The sequence below is a fragment of the Falco rusticolus genome, chromosome Z (genome assembly GCF_015220075.1).
Source record: "Falco rusticolus isolate bFalRus1 chromosome Z, bFalRus1.pri, whole genome shotgun sequence".
Lineage (NCBI taxonomy): Eukaryota > Metazoa > Chordata > Aves > Falconiformes > Falconidae > Falco > Falco rusticolus.
In genome coordinates this window covers 73,034,133-73,047,074 of record NC_051210.1, presented here as the reverse complement: position 1 = coordinate 73,047,074, position 12,942 = coordinate 73,034,133, and the positions used below count along the sequence as shown (strand labels likewise).

General features: G+C 48.9%; 1 protein-coding gene across 1 annotated transcript in view; it reads right to left on the bottom strand.

The window, feature by feature from the left end:
* Positions 1-12,857, bottom strand: part of LOC119140994 (myosin-IIIb-like) — a 14,872-nt gene extending 2,015 nt beyond the window's left edge. The window contains exons 1-14 of the mRNA XM_037372650.1: positions 12,729-12,857; positions 12,593-12,658; positions 12,382-12,512; positions 9,630-9,732; positions 6,838-6,940; positions 6,224-6,380; positions 5,795-5,897; positions 5,426-5,554; positions 4,057-4,165; positions 2,716-2,832; positions 1,665-1,765; positions 1,116-1,202; positions 876-941; positions 443-556 (exon numbers count right to left, since the gene is read on the bottom strand). Coding sequence (XP_037228547.1) covers positions 443-556; positions 876-941; positions 1,116-1,202; positions 1,665-1,765; positions 2,716-2,832; positions 4,057-4,165; positions 5,426-5,554; positions 5,795-5,897; positions 6,224-6,380; positions 6,838-6,940; positions 9,630-9,732; positions 12,382-12,512; positions 12,593-12,658; positions 12,729-12,845 — 1,503 coding nt within the window. The 5' untranslated portion in view covers positions 12,846-12,857. The remainder of the gene's footprint in view (positions 1-442; positions 557-875; positions 942-1,115; positions 1,203-1,664; positions 1,766-2,715; positions 2,833-4,056; positions 4,166-5,425; positions 5,555-5,794; positions 5,898-6,223; positions 6,381-6,837; positions 6,941-9,629; positions 9,733-12,381; positions 12,513-12,592; positions 12,659-12,728) is intronic.
* Between the last annotated feature and the right edge of the window lie 85 nt (positions 12,858-12,942).

Here is a 12,942-nt window from a genome sequence, read left to right as displayed (position 1 = left end):
TGGTGCTGCACAGTGGATCAGGGCTTTTATTTTATAAAGACTATTTTACAGCTCCAATAGAATGATGATGAGTACAGAGATTCTTCTAATACCCTAAGCTTCCCAGAGGTAGCCCCACTTTATCAGGATCCTCTCTTCCCATACCTTCTACGAAATCCAAGGAATAATAGAAGGCACTCCCTGGGAACACATCACTTCTGTTATTAGTACTGTTGGACTCCTTAACATCAAAGCCTTATTTGTCTTATACTTAGGTGTAAGCGTCCCCTCCTCTGCCAGCTTTGGTCACTGCTTGACCCTTCCTTCTGCTTTTTTCTTCCCTGCCCTGGTGGCTCCCCTGCCACAGCAGAGAAGGTTGATGCTCTCTACCCTGCTTCACTAAAAAACAACACATTTTCCCCCTCCTACATACAACAGCATTCTTCATGCAAACAGTACATACTTTCCCAGCATAGTGAAAAATGCTGAAGCCCAAAACACGGCCTCGGCTTGGCTGGAAGTGTACGTTCCCCTTGAAGCTGTTGTTTAGTTTATCCACAAATGTCTTATCAGTTGCCTGCAGGAAAGCAGATTTCATAATCAAATCATGAGGCCATAACAAAGACTTCATCAGGGCACATGGAAGCATAAAAAAAAAAAAAAAAAAAAGTGTTGGAAGTGTCCTTGGATGTGCAACAGTTTCATACCGTACTCTCCCTCTGACTCTTCACAAGGATAATATCATTACACTGTCCCTGATCTGGCTGTCTTGTTTCAACAATCACACATTGGGACACCTCCGTTCATCCTGCCTTTGAAAGTCACACTCCAACATAAGAGCTCTCTCTGCAGCCTGGATATTTATTGCTATATTCTGCCCCCTTTCTCATGCATACCTGAGGGAATGCACTCTGTTCATCCAGAAGAGATAGCAGTCCAAGTGGCTTGGCCAGGAGCAGATTCTGCAGGAAAGGAGACACATTACACATACCTAAAGCAGTACAGGGCACCCACTCTCACCTATACCACCCTTTGAAGAGGTTCTTCCCAGGTGCATCTCCTACCCATGCCAGAAAGAGAAAGATTCCTCTCTTACCTTGATGGAGCAATTCTCTTCTGTCAGTCCTTTCACTCACCAGAATAGGTTCATTATTGCTGAATGTGATATTCTCCCAAGGCAGCTCTTCTTCCTTATAGGCAGCCTGCTCCAGCTGGAAAATGTGCTGAGAAAGAGGAATCAAAAAAAAAAAAAAAGAGTTTGGAGCACCCAGCAGACTTGGCTAGACAATCCTGAACACCTCTCTTCCCATGCTGAACAGAGGACAAAGGGTGGCTCTGTCACCTTAGGCACAAGAGGTCTAAGATGAAACTGCTGTTCTGCATGCTCATCTGTAAGCATGTCACTCACTGATGCTGGTGCATAAAGCTGGAACAGTTCTCAGAGTGTAAGTGTCCCCTCCTCCGCCAGCTTTGGTCACTGCTTGACCCTTCCTTCTGCTTTTTTCTTCCCTGCCCTAGTGGCTCCGCTGTCACAGCAGAGAAGGTTGGTGCTCTCTACCCTGCTTCACTAATCACCATTTCTGTCCTTCCAGGTAATAGCCCTGTTTTTACCCAAGATGTCCTTCATATGTCAGGTGCTCTACTTTCTCTGCCACACAAGGTGAGATCACTCACAGCAGACTTACATGGTTGAAGAAGTGCTGCAGCTGTTCATTGGCCAAGTTTATGCAAAGCTGTTCAAAACTATTCACTGCAAAGTTTTCAAACCCAAAAATATCCAAGATACCTAAAAGAGGGAAGATGAGTGCATCATGGAGCCTGCAAATCATTCCTGCAGATAGCTACATACCCCAATACACAACTAAATCTCCCATCACCCAGCTCTTGTGGCACAGGGAAACCCCAGCCAAGTTACCAGGAGTACCTCTCCCATAACTCCTCCTGGAAACCTAGTTAGGAGAAGCCGACTCCCAGCCCCATCTCCTCTGCAAAGCTGGTGCCCAGAACTACAGCCTCACAGCTGCTTCAGACCAACCATCTGCTCAGAGCTGGCCAAGGCCCTACAGACTTGTGTTCAGTTCTCGGCCCTTCACCGTAAGAAAGTCACTGAGCTGCTGGAGCGTGTCCAGAGAAGGGCAACAAAGCTGGTACAGGGTCTGGAGCACAAGTCTGATGGGGCACTGCTGAGGGAACTGGGCTTGTTTAGCCTGGAGGAAAGGAGGCTCAGTGGAGCCCCCATCGCTGATTACAACTGTCTGAAAGGAGGGTGTAGTGAGGTGGATGTTGGTCTCTGCCAGGTAACATCTGACAGGACAAGAGGAAATGGCTTCAAGTTGCATGAGGGAAGGTTTAGGTTGGATATTAGGATTGTTTTTTTTCTCCAAAAGGGTTGTCAAGCATTGGAACAGGCTGCCCAGGGAGGTGGTGGAGTCCCATCCCTGGAGGTATTTAAAAGTCGTGTAGAAGTGGCACTTAGGGACATGGTTTAATGATGGACTTGACAGTGTTAGGTTAATGGTTGGACTCGATGATCTTAAACGTCTTTTCCAACCTAAAAGGTTCTATGGTTCTATTCTATGACTTCATGCAGTTGACTAGTATCTCCAACACGATCATGTATTTGCTAAGGGATCCCTGCACACAATCTCTGTGAAACTTCATATTGTGCCTTTCCTTCATTGTGGCTGGGGGATGCACAGCTGAGGACAGAACAGGAGCAAGGCAGGCAGAACTCACCTATCTCCCTCAGTTCCACCTCAGGATCCATGTTCTCAGCCAGCAGCTCATTGACTTTGCAAATGATCCAGCCAAATACTCGGCTATATGCCTCCTTTGCAATGGAGTCCCGAGCATCTGCACAAATGGAACAACAGCAGCTCAATGAAGGGGTCAAAGGAGAGCAGGGAACAAAGCACACAAGCTGGCTCAATACATTCACTTCTCACAACAATGTCTGGTGGTTTATTAAGCTATTTTAATGATCAAACAAACATGAAATATCCATCTGATTTCCCCTGCCCTCTGTAAGCTCAAAAGGAGCTCTTTCATTCAAAAATCTTTGAAATCTTGCTACAGGGTCAGATTTGGCATATTAGGGCACTTGTGAGACACTCTAAAATAGAGAATTTTCCTTCCAAAGAAGTCCAGCCACTTTTTAGAATAACCAGAAACCTGCTTTCCCCTCTGCAGGTCTAATAAGTATGGATCCCTGCACTGCTAAACCAAGTGAGAGACTCTGACCTGTACTTGGAAAACTGAATGGTTCTGTTCCTCCTAGACCACAGCTGTCAAGTGTTTAAGCACTACGGGCAAGAGGAGGATGCAATTCATGGAAAACGTGCTGACATTCTAAGAAGAATGTAAACAAATCAACATGATGTATTGCATGATGGGAGATGTATACTTTATTGTCTGGAGAGATGCAAGAGAAGATATCTGGAAAACAGAACTAGCTAATTCCCCATTTTCAGTTTTTTCTTTCATAATTTCATAATTATTTCTGGATTAGTCAAGCAATAATCTAGAAATCCTGGGATTTCTTTTTTATTTTTTAAATCTTTTATTTTAACTGAACCCTTTTGTGCAGGTTACCTTGGGTTATTTTCTTACTGAACAGGAAAACAACACTTTGTGCTTGCTACTTTAACACTCTTCCCTTTCACCTCATTCCTTCCCTGACACTGTGCTATCTCTTTGACTCTTAGTTAATTCTCCACCTACTACCTAGAGCTCTGCACACTACCAGAACTCTGAAGCAGGAGCTTTGCCCTCCTTTATACAAATACCTACAGTTTATATCTAGGCTGGACTGAGAAAGAACGCAAAGCTAATTCCTTGGTTTCTCATTTAATCTCTGCTGTTTCCCAGAGGTCAAACAAAAGTAGCATTAATAGTCAGTACATTCAGTAAAAGACTAAACAGATAAACATTGATATACTCGCCACTGTGCAAGAGGAATGAAGGGGCACAGACAGACATTTTTGTTTCCAACAAGTTGCACATGTGTGGGGATACCCTTCTGTCAAATATGGGTCAGTCTTTCTAGCCAGCACATCTGCAATTCATTATGTTTCTTACCTTGTGCCTGCTGCTGGGTGTGAAAACGCTGAATCTGCTCACCTCGGGTCACTGACGTCGTACAAATAAGGCATTTTAACAGTTCATCTTCTTGGACTCCAAACTGAACCTGGGAGAGAGGAAATAGATGAGTCAATAGTGAACCTTTATTCTTCTTGGGGGGATTGTATCTCCTTGTGTCTGTGCGACACCCAGTGTAATGGGATCATGATTCAGATTCAGGCCTTTGATCTCCACTGTAAGGTAAGTATTACTGTTAACATCTCTCAGCACTGGAGTCAGATATGGGCTTTCAGATCTGCATTATCCCTGCAGCGACCAAGCTCACTCTTGCGCTCTCTCTGAAATACTTTCCATTTTGCTTTCCTTCTGCTGCCACCTTTCACTTTCTTTGGGAGACACGCCAGTCCCTGCTAAGTGCTTTAATGACTTATTGAACAGCACCATTCAGAGGTCACTATGTTAAGTGCTGAGATGTCTGAGCTTCAGCAGACTTCAGAGTCACACAAACCCAAGAGACAGGAAACAAAGGGAACGAAGACAGAACCGAACCCCTCAGTGATTGCTTTAACAGGAATTCCCCTCCCATGGGCAAAAAACAAGGAGCAGACTTAAGAAGACAGACAAAAAGAAGCTGGCTACTGAACAGATGTAGGTCATTGTTTCAGCTATGGTGTAGGAAAGAAACAGGCAAAGAGATGGGAGTAAAACTAAAACTGAAGAGTGATAAGATTTCAAAGAGATCAAAACAGACATAGAAAGGGCAGAAATACATTCTGTTCTGTGTTGTTAACAAAGCAGGATAATGTATCCATCCCATATAATAAAAATGAGATTGTCCTGGGGAATATATACATCTTAATCCGTGATAATTTCATGTGAAATAGCAGAAACTTTAACTCTGGATAACCAATAAAAGTTGATGGCAGTTGAAGCAGTATCCTTGGACAAGATCTGTTGAAAACACAGAACTAGTGTTCAGATACTGCATACCTGAATTTCTCCAAGGCATCACCACACTTAGAAATGTGTAACCATTTAATTTTAAACAGCTTGTATTGTATGAAGTCAACAAGGCACATATGATATTGCCATATGCAAGAGGCTGGTTCTAGACATACAAGAAATAGAAAAGTGAAAAAAGAAATAGTAAAGTGTCTCTTTGGGCATGAATAGCAGTGAACACAAATGCAGTTGTGGGGTCATACTGTGCATTTCTTGAGAAAACTCCTTGTTCTTCAGGAGCCTTCACACTCCGAGGCAGAAATGTCCTCTGCCATCTCTGGCAGGAGCAGCTCCTGCAGTCACACTGGCAGTGGGAACCAGCACCATATTCATAAGGTTTCTGTCAGCTCTTCTTGTGACTTACCGCTGCAGCCTTCAGCCATCCTCGTGAGGCTTCACTCACTTTTACAGACCCATTGCTCTCCTCAGGTTGAAAGGTCACATTGCCCAGAGACAACACACCAGCCAAGATTGCCTGCATGTCCACTTGCTCCTAAAACACAACAGAAAGGTGACTGAAAACCTATCAGCATGTAACAGACAACATGGGAGGGCCTAGAAGTTGGTGAGGTGAGGGAAAAGGCACTACATGAAGACTGACAGATTCAGGTATGGAAGCACCATGGACAATCCAGAGAGGAGAGAAACAGGACTGAGCCTCAAAACAGCAGCCAGAAAGAAACCCTATGCCTGCAAGCAGCACAGATGGAAATTAAACAACCCCAGAACTAACCTGTTCTTGGAAGCCCACCCTGTCAAGGGCATTGCACACCTCTTGGTATTTGTGTTTCCAGCGCTGAGCTACATCCCATGTACAAAACTGTCCACCTATGTACCTGAGAAAATGTATATCCCATACAAAACTGTTATACAATCAGCACAGCAGGTCAGTCCTACCCCAAAGGAACAAAGCAGATCAGGAGTGGTGGAGACATGAAAGGGAAAGAAACTTTTCGAAGGTAATATAGCAGAGACTCCAGACCTCCCAGCTTCCATGATGGCCCATTATGTAGCACCATTCAGATCCCACTCCAGCTTCCATTCATTTACCTGTACCAGGCTCCACAGACAGAACCACAGGGAAGAGACATAGGCTCCACTATGCTGCTTTCCCTTCCACCCCCCATCATGGAGACTAAACTAGGGTCTGCCTTTGAAATACCTGTAAAGTGAAGGATCCAACAGCCCATACATCTCCTTTTCCTCTGAAGAGAGTCCAGCAAACATGTAGTAGAAGATATGGAAATTCCTCTCCCCAGTATCCTGATGCACCACCCGTGACTTCTCTAATAGGTACTCACTCAGCTTTGCACCTCGCACTGCACACAAGAAGGTGACAGGGTAAACTTTGCACTTGGGGACATGAAGCTGAGTTGTCCCACATCTCTTACTTGGTGATAGAAGCATAGGGTTGCCTAAAATAACTTTCTTATGTGCAATATCCTCTAGACTGCCCAGTGCTCTGCAAATGGGCTTCTCCATGTTTCCCGTCATCTTAGAGATGCCTGCTCACCTCCTTTAGCAGCAACTTAGGCTTCTGGCACCATAAAGTATTACAGATACTTCCCCTGCACTGTCACCTCCATATCCCTCCTGCACTCCCACAATGGCCAAACCCAGCCCTTATCCTATAGCTGTGGCTGCTGTAAGATTTTACTGAATTGCACACCATTCGTACAGGCAGTCAGGTGTCAAAATTTCACCCTCCACAAGTTCTGGCTGCTCAGCCCTCTCCCTCCGGCATCTAACCATCCCCCAGACTGCCCTGGAATTTACCTGTGTTCTTCTGGAAATGCAGCTCTATGTATTTTCCAAAGCGGCTACTGTTGTCATTCATCACAGTCTGGGCATTGCCAAAAGCTTCAAGCAACAGATTTACCTAGAAGTGAGGAAGCAGAACAAACTTTCTTCAAACTAAGTGATTCAATCTAACTTACTTGCAAAACTTTATTTCTAGCATTTCCAATTCAGCATTCACTTGGAACAGGAACCACTCCACGAGTACCCAAGAGCACCCATTTTATCATACCCTGGATAAAGGAACTGAAAGAAGCAAATATAACAAAGACTAAGCAGCATGAGACTACTGAAAATAAGCACAATTAAACTGATTTGACCTCAGTAAGTTCACCAACTCATCTGTTAAAAGATAGATTGGTATAACAGATTTCCACAAAGCATCTGACATGGCATCACTAGATAATTTGACTGCTATACTACAACAATAAACAAGGTAAACATGGCACTCCGCAAATGTAAGCACGATAACTTAGCTACTGAAGTTTGTTGATAGCATAAGACTCAGGACAGCGAATTATAGAAAAACCTAACAGAACAATCAGACCACTTTGGTAAACTGGATGCAAACAAGGTGAAATGACAGGTGTTGGGTTTTTTTCAGCCAAGAATACCTACTGACGGCAAGAAAGGTGCCTTAGGATACGTACTGGGCAGCCTGCTGAACACAGCTTTAAAGCATGACACTGTAATCCCAAAAGGGCTAACTCAGTCCTCAACTGTATCTACAGGAACCAAATAAGATGCCTATTATTTCTTCACTGTCACCTCTAGGCTTTCCAAGGATTTTTCCAGACAGCTCAGCTGGATTGAGGTGAAGTTTTGTTTTCAGTGGAGGAATTGCAGACTGGGTCCAGGCACTATGCTGGGCAAACACAGCTGTCCTGCTTCCTGAACCTACTCAGCTCAAAAGCAGTTTGGCAGTGTGGCCCAAGCCAGCTCTAAGTGGAGCCAGCAGGTATGTCAGTGCCACACTCCCACAAAGGAGCACAGGTGTTCACCTCAGATCCACCATAGATGATACCACACTGAAATAATGTGCCATTTGAGCCCAAAGCACAGCACAGTGCAGTGTGTTTGCAGGGCAAGGTTTTGGTGGCGGGGGGCACAGGGGCGGCCTCTGTGAGAAGCTTCCAGAAGCTGCCCCCGTGCCCGGTGCAGCCCGTGCCAGCCGGCTCCGAGCTGGGCCCGGTGCTGGGCAAGGCCGAGCCCGTCGGTGCCGGTGGCAGCCGCAGGGACCGTGTATTTCAGATCGTGTATTTAAGTGCGAGCGAGCCCAGCAGCCCCGCGGCCCCCGGGCCGGGGCAGGGGGAGGCCGGGGGGCTCCAGGCGCCGCAGCAGCGGCTCCCCCAGCCCGCGGGGCGGCCCCCGGCGGGGCGGGCCGTGCCCCCAGCCCGCGGAGCCCCCGGGGGAGCAGCTCCCCCCCCGCAGCCCGGGCAGGGCCCCCCCCGGGGCAGGGGGTGCCCGCAGGGGGCTGTGACCCGCGGGCAGCGGCGCCGGGGCAGCTCCGGGCAGGGCCCGTGGCCCCGCGGGGAGAGGAGCCCGGGCCGGGCCGGGCTGGGGCAGGGCCGGTGCCCCCGCGGCGGCCGGGCCGGGCCGGGCGTGAAGAGCCGCAGCCCGTGGGAAGGACCCACGGCGGAGAAGGTCGTGGAACTGCTGCCGTAGGCTGGAGCCCGGGCTGGAGCGGGGGCAGAGTGAGCAGCCCCGTCCCCGAGGGGGAAGGAGCGGCAGGGACAACGGGTGAGGGACTGACCCAGCCTCCTCATGCCCCTGCACCGCTTGCTCGGGATGGGGTGGGGTGGTGGTGTTGAGAAGAGGTATAGAAATTGGGAGTGAACCTGAGCCTGGGAAGAAGGGGGGGCGGGGGGGAGGTGTTTTAAGATTTGCTCTTATTCTTCATTATTCTATTCTGATGTTAACTGGCAATAAATTAAATTAATTTTCCCCAGGTTGAGTCTGTTTGTCCTGTGACAGTAATTGCTGAGTGATCTCCCTATCTATATCTGGACCCAGGAGCCTTTTGTTACATTTTTCTCCTCCTGTCCAGCTGAGGAGGGGGAGTGATGGAGCAGCTTCAGTGGGCATATGTTGTCCAGCCAATGTTAACCAACACCACAGAAAAAGATCTCTGAAAACAGAGACTTTAAAATGAAGTTCCAAGATTCCAAGAACTCACTCTGCTTAATCTATCACATGGAAGGTTAAAGTATGATTTGCCCCAAAACCCTCACAACTACCTGGGGAGCAATTCAAGTGGAAATACTTCAGACCAAAGAGATAAATACGTTTCAGAATCAGCTACCAAAAGTATATGAAAACAGCAAAGATGAAGTTGGCCAGGTAGCAGGTATGTGCCTGACAGTAAGTGTAAGTAGCCAAAGAAAGCTGACTAAGGGCTGTGTGGATTCTCTATCCCTGTGTACCATTAAATCAAGAGTTCATTTTTCAAATAAAAGCCCTTGTTCTACCTCAATCAGGAAATTATTTGGAAAAATGTCCCTAATCCCTTAAAGAACATGATAAACAACTGCAATAATTTTCTATCATTTAAGATATCGCAACATTACCAGCAAGCAGAATTACTGCCCTACAAGCCCTTCTAATTTGTGGTGAGCTATTTCACCACCCTTATGCACTGTTTTCTTATGTGTCTTAGGTTTTGCTCCCTGACTTTCAGTGGTGATTCATCAGCAGGCCTCTGGAGTCTAATGCAAGTTGTTTTGCGGCAATGTTACTTCTGCATCTTCAAGCACCATCCTGTAATGACCTACCTGAAGGATCTGCTGCTCCAGCTGCAAGTTGCCTTTGCTAAGGTTCATTATGTGCTGCAACAATAGCTTTGTGCTCTCTGTTTTCCCCGCGCCGCTCTCTCCACTGCCAAGAAAAAGCAAAGGAAATTCCAGCAGCTGTAAAGTATCGTTGTTCTGCCCCTTACATCTTAGTGCCGCATAATTTAAGAGTGTTCTCCTGTCCAAGAATTTCACAGCTTTTTCAGCTAAACCACATATGTGAGCAGCTTTACACAGTGGGTCCCACAAGGTCCTGACCCTTCCCCAGGGGAATTTTTCGCCATCTGCAAAGGGAGTACTCCGTGCTGTCATTTCTGGGCAAGGTGCACCAGACAGACCATTTGCTCTGCTTCTTCAGAAAAAATTTATCCAACTTCTGGAAAACAATCTCCTCCAAATGGGATCTGATACATTGACTCCCCCACACATGCTGGAGTTGACGGCTTCCTCTTCTTCCAGAGAGATTTGCCCCATCATCTCATATCCACAACTGAGTACTGATCTTGAGATGATGTGACAATCTCAAACCTCAGGTGCTTCACACATTCACATTCATCAGCTGGTTGAGAATGTGGGCACACTGCCACAGGGCTGCCTGCACACCTGCAGCGGTGTGTATCGCTCTGTCATCACACGTACCCAGCACCTCCACCTCCAAGTCAAACAAGCAGCACTTGGAAAGCACAGTTTCCCATGTCCTGGGAGGGAGAACGTACCATCAGTGAGACGTGTCTTTGACCGACAACATCATACTGGCAGAGAACTTCAGTGCATGTATAGAAAAAAAACGAATGCAGGAAATGCTGAAGGTATACTTGAGGGCAGGTCTCAATTTCCATACCTGACCTTTGAGCAGTGTGGCTTTATTGCTTTGTAGCTCCCAGTGGCTCTGCACTTGGGATCAAGTATGTATCACAGCAAATACTACAAGATACCTGATCTCAAGCACAGATCAGGCCATCACCATCCAAATATGCACAAACAAAATAAGACCATTCTGACAGTTGAGAACATGCCATCCAACAGCACTCCTGCACAGTATACAAGACGTATTCTTGTTTTCAGTGACTTCCTTCCCCCCCAAAAGCACTGCCAGTCAGCATTCCCACGGTTCAAGCCTGTCCTTGTTCCCTCTGACAAGCATAGCAGCTTCACAAGGTCCTGCAAACACTGTCTAGCTGCAGGTGTGTAACTGCCCCAGGCTGTGAAGAAAAGCAGAGTAATCTCCAGGAGACCTAAGTGCTGTACCACAGCACACCCAGGCTGTGACTAACATTCCATGACTGGGAAGGCACGAGGAGCCAGCGCAGGACCACTTGATTGCAATGAGCATTTGTCACCTGGGGGCAGCTGCTGCGTTCAGCATCAACCTCTGAGATGTGCCACTCAGACCTCCCAGACAGCTAGAGAGAACGAAGTGACCACAAAGAATAGTAGAGCCTGACAAGTCTCCATGCTGTTCTCAGAAACTGTGGTGTAACAGGAGTGACTTCCTCCTGCCCCTCTGCCCCAATGAGGTTACCTTTGCTCATGCCAGGTAATCTTAGTAACGAGTGTTTCACCACTAGCAGAGAGCAAAACCATGACCCTCCTATGACAGCAACGCACAGGCTAGTTAACAGGGTTACATGATGCACAGGAGTAGCTCAGACTCTGGTCCCTGAGACCACGAACTGCTGGCAGAAAACCATCAGACCACTCACTTCTTAGCAAACATCCACAGGTTACTCTTTCTTGTCTTCCACTTCCCAAGACAAACACTCTGACTGTTTTGCATCCCTAAGAGCCCTACCAGCAGAACATCATCCGCTGAATTCATGACCACCACTCTGTGTGTGCACTTCATGTAAAGCACAGGCACTGATGGCCTGCAGGCTGGAGAAATGAGTCCTTACTCAAGGGATCCTCAAGGTCAGTTCCCAGTCCCACCGAGATTCAGCAAAGCATGTCCACACCATACAGACTGAAAATATGAATAAAATGATCAGAAGGCCAATATAAAGATGAGAATATTAGATCAAACAAGCTGCCAATTAACATTGTAACCAAGATGACATTTACACTGTTCTCTGCAATACCCAGAGCAGGCAGTTAGCATTCTGAGGCTTTCTCCTTGATGCTGTTTGATGCTTTCTCTGCCAGCTGCTGCTGTTTGAGGCCGCCTCTGCTCATTGATGCTACCTGCTGCCCTGCACAGTTTCAGCAGAACAATAGTGACTTCAGGGAGTGAAACGCCTGTGACATCAGGTTGCTTTTTGGTTACAAGAACCTATTTCCACCCCCACCCACCCCTTCTAGTGGACAGGACTGTCCACGACTAAGATTTTTCCTAACCAGACTCCCAAAGGTCTTATAGCGCGAAAAAGCTTTTTCTTTGCCATGCTCTTTGGTTAACCACGGGCAGCTCCACTTCGGGCAAACAGGTTCCCTTCGTTACGTTATAGCCCTCATTACAGCAGTTACGGTGGGAGCTGTTTCGCCGAAGCAGAGCACCTTGTGGCTTCCCCAGGGCTGGTTAAACATCCTGGTGCCACCTGCCCCCCGCAACGAGCCCGGCACCCCCCGCCTGGCAGGCGGGCAGCTGGGGCAAGCGCCGCCGCGTCCCGACTCGCCGGCAGCCCCGCGGGCGAGCTGCGCCAGGCGCCTGGCCGGGCAGAGCCCCGAGGGAGCCCCCGGCCGCCGCCCGGCCCCCGCCCCACCCGGCTCCGGCGAGCCCCCGGCCCGGCCCCCTCACCTGATGACGATAGACTGGCCCCGCGGGCTGCCGCCCCCGCGGCCCAGCATGGCGTGGTAGGCGCGGCTGGCCACGGCGAAGATGTGGGGCGGCAGCGTGCCGGTCCCGTAGTTCTGGTACCGCTCGGACACCTGCGGGCAAGCGGCGGCACAGAGTTGGTGAACGGGCGGGGAGGGCGCCGGAGCCGGCCGGCGGGGGCCACGGGGCTCACCTCTCTCCCGTACAGCGACAGGGGCTGGAAGGGGTTCATGGCGACGAGGATGTCCCCGATGTCAGTCTAGCGGAGAGGGGAGAGCCCGTCAGCCGAGCGCCCGCCACCGCCCCCCGCCGCAGCCCCCGGCACTCACGTAGATCTGCTGCCGCAGAAACCGCTGCTGCAGCCCGGCCAGCAGCGCCACCTCGTCCAGCTCCGGCAGCTCCGCCAGGTTCCCGCCCGGCGGACGAAGCTCCCCCACCGACACCATCCCGCACCGCTCCCGCTGCCCGCGCCACCGCCGAGACCTAGGCGGTGCAGCCCCGCCCGCCCGCCCCGCCCCGCCCCGCCCCGCCCCGCCCCGCCCC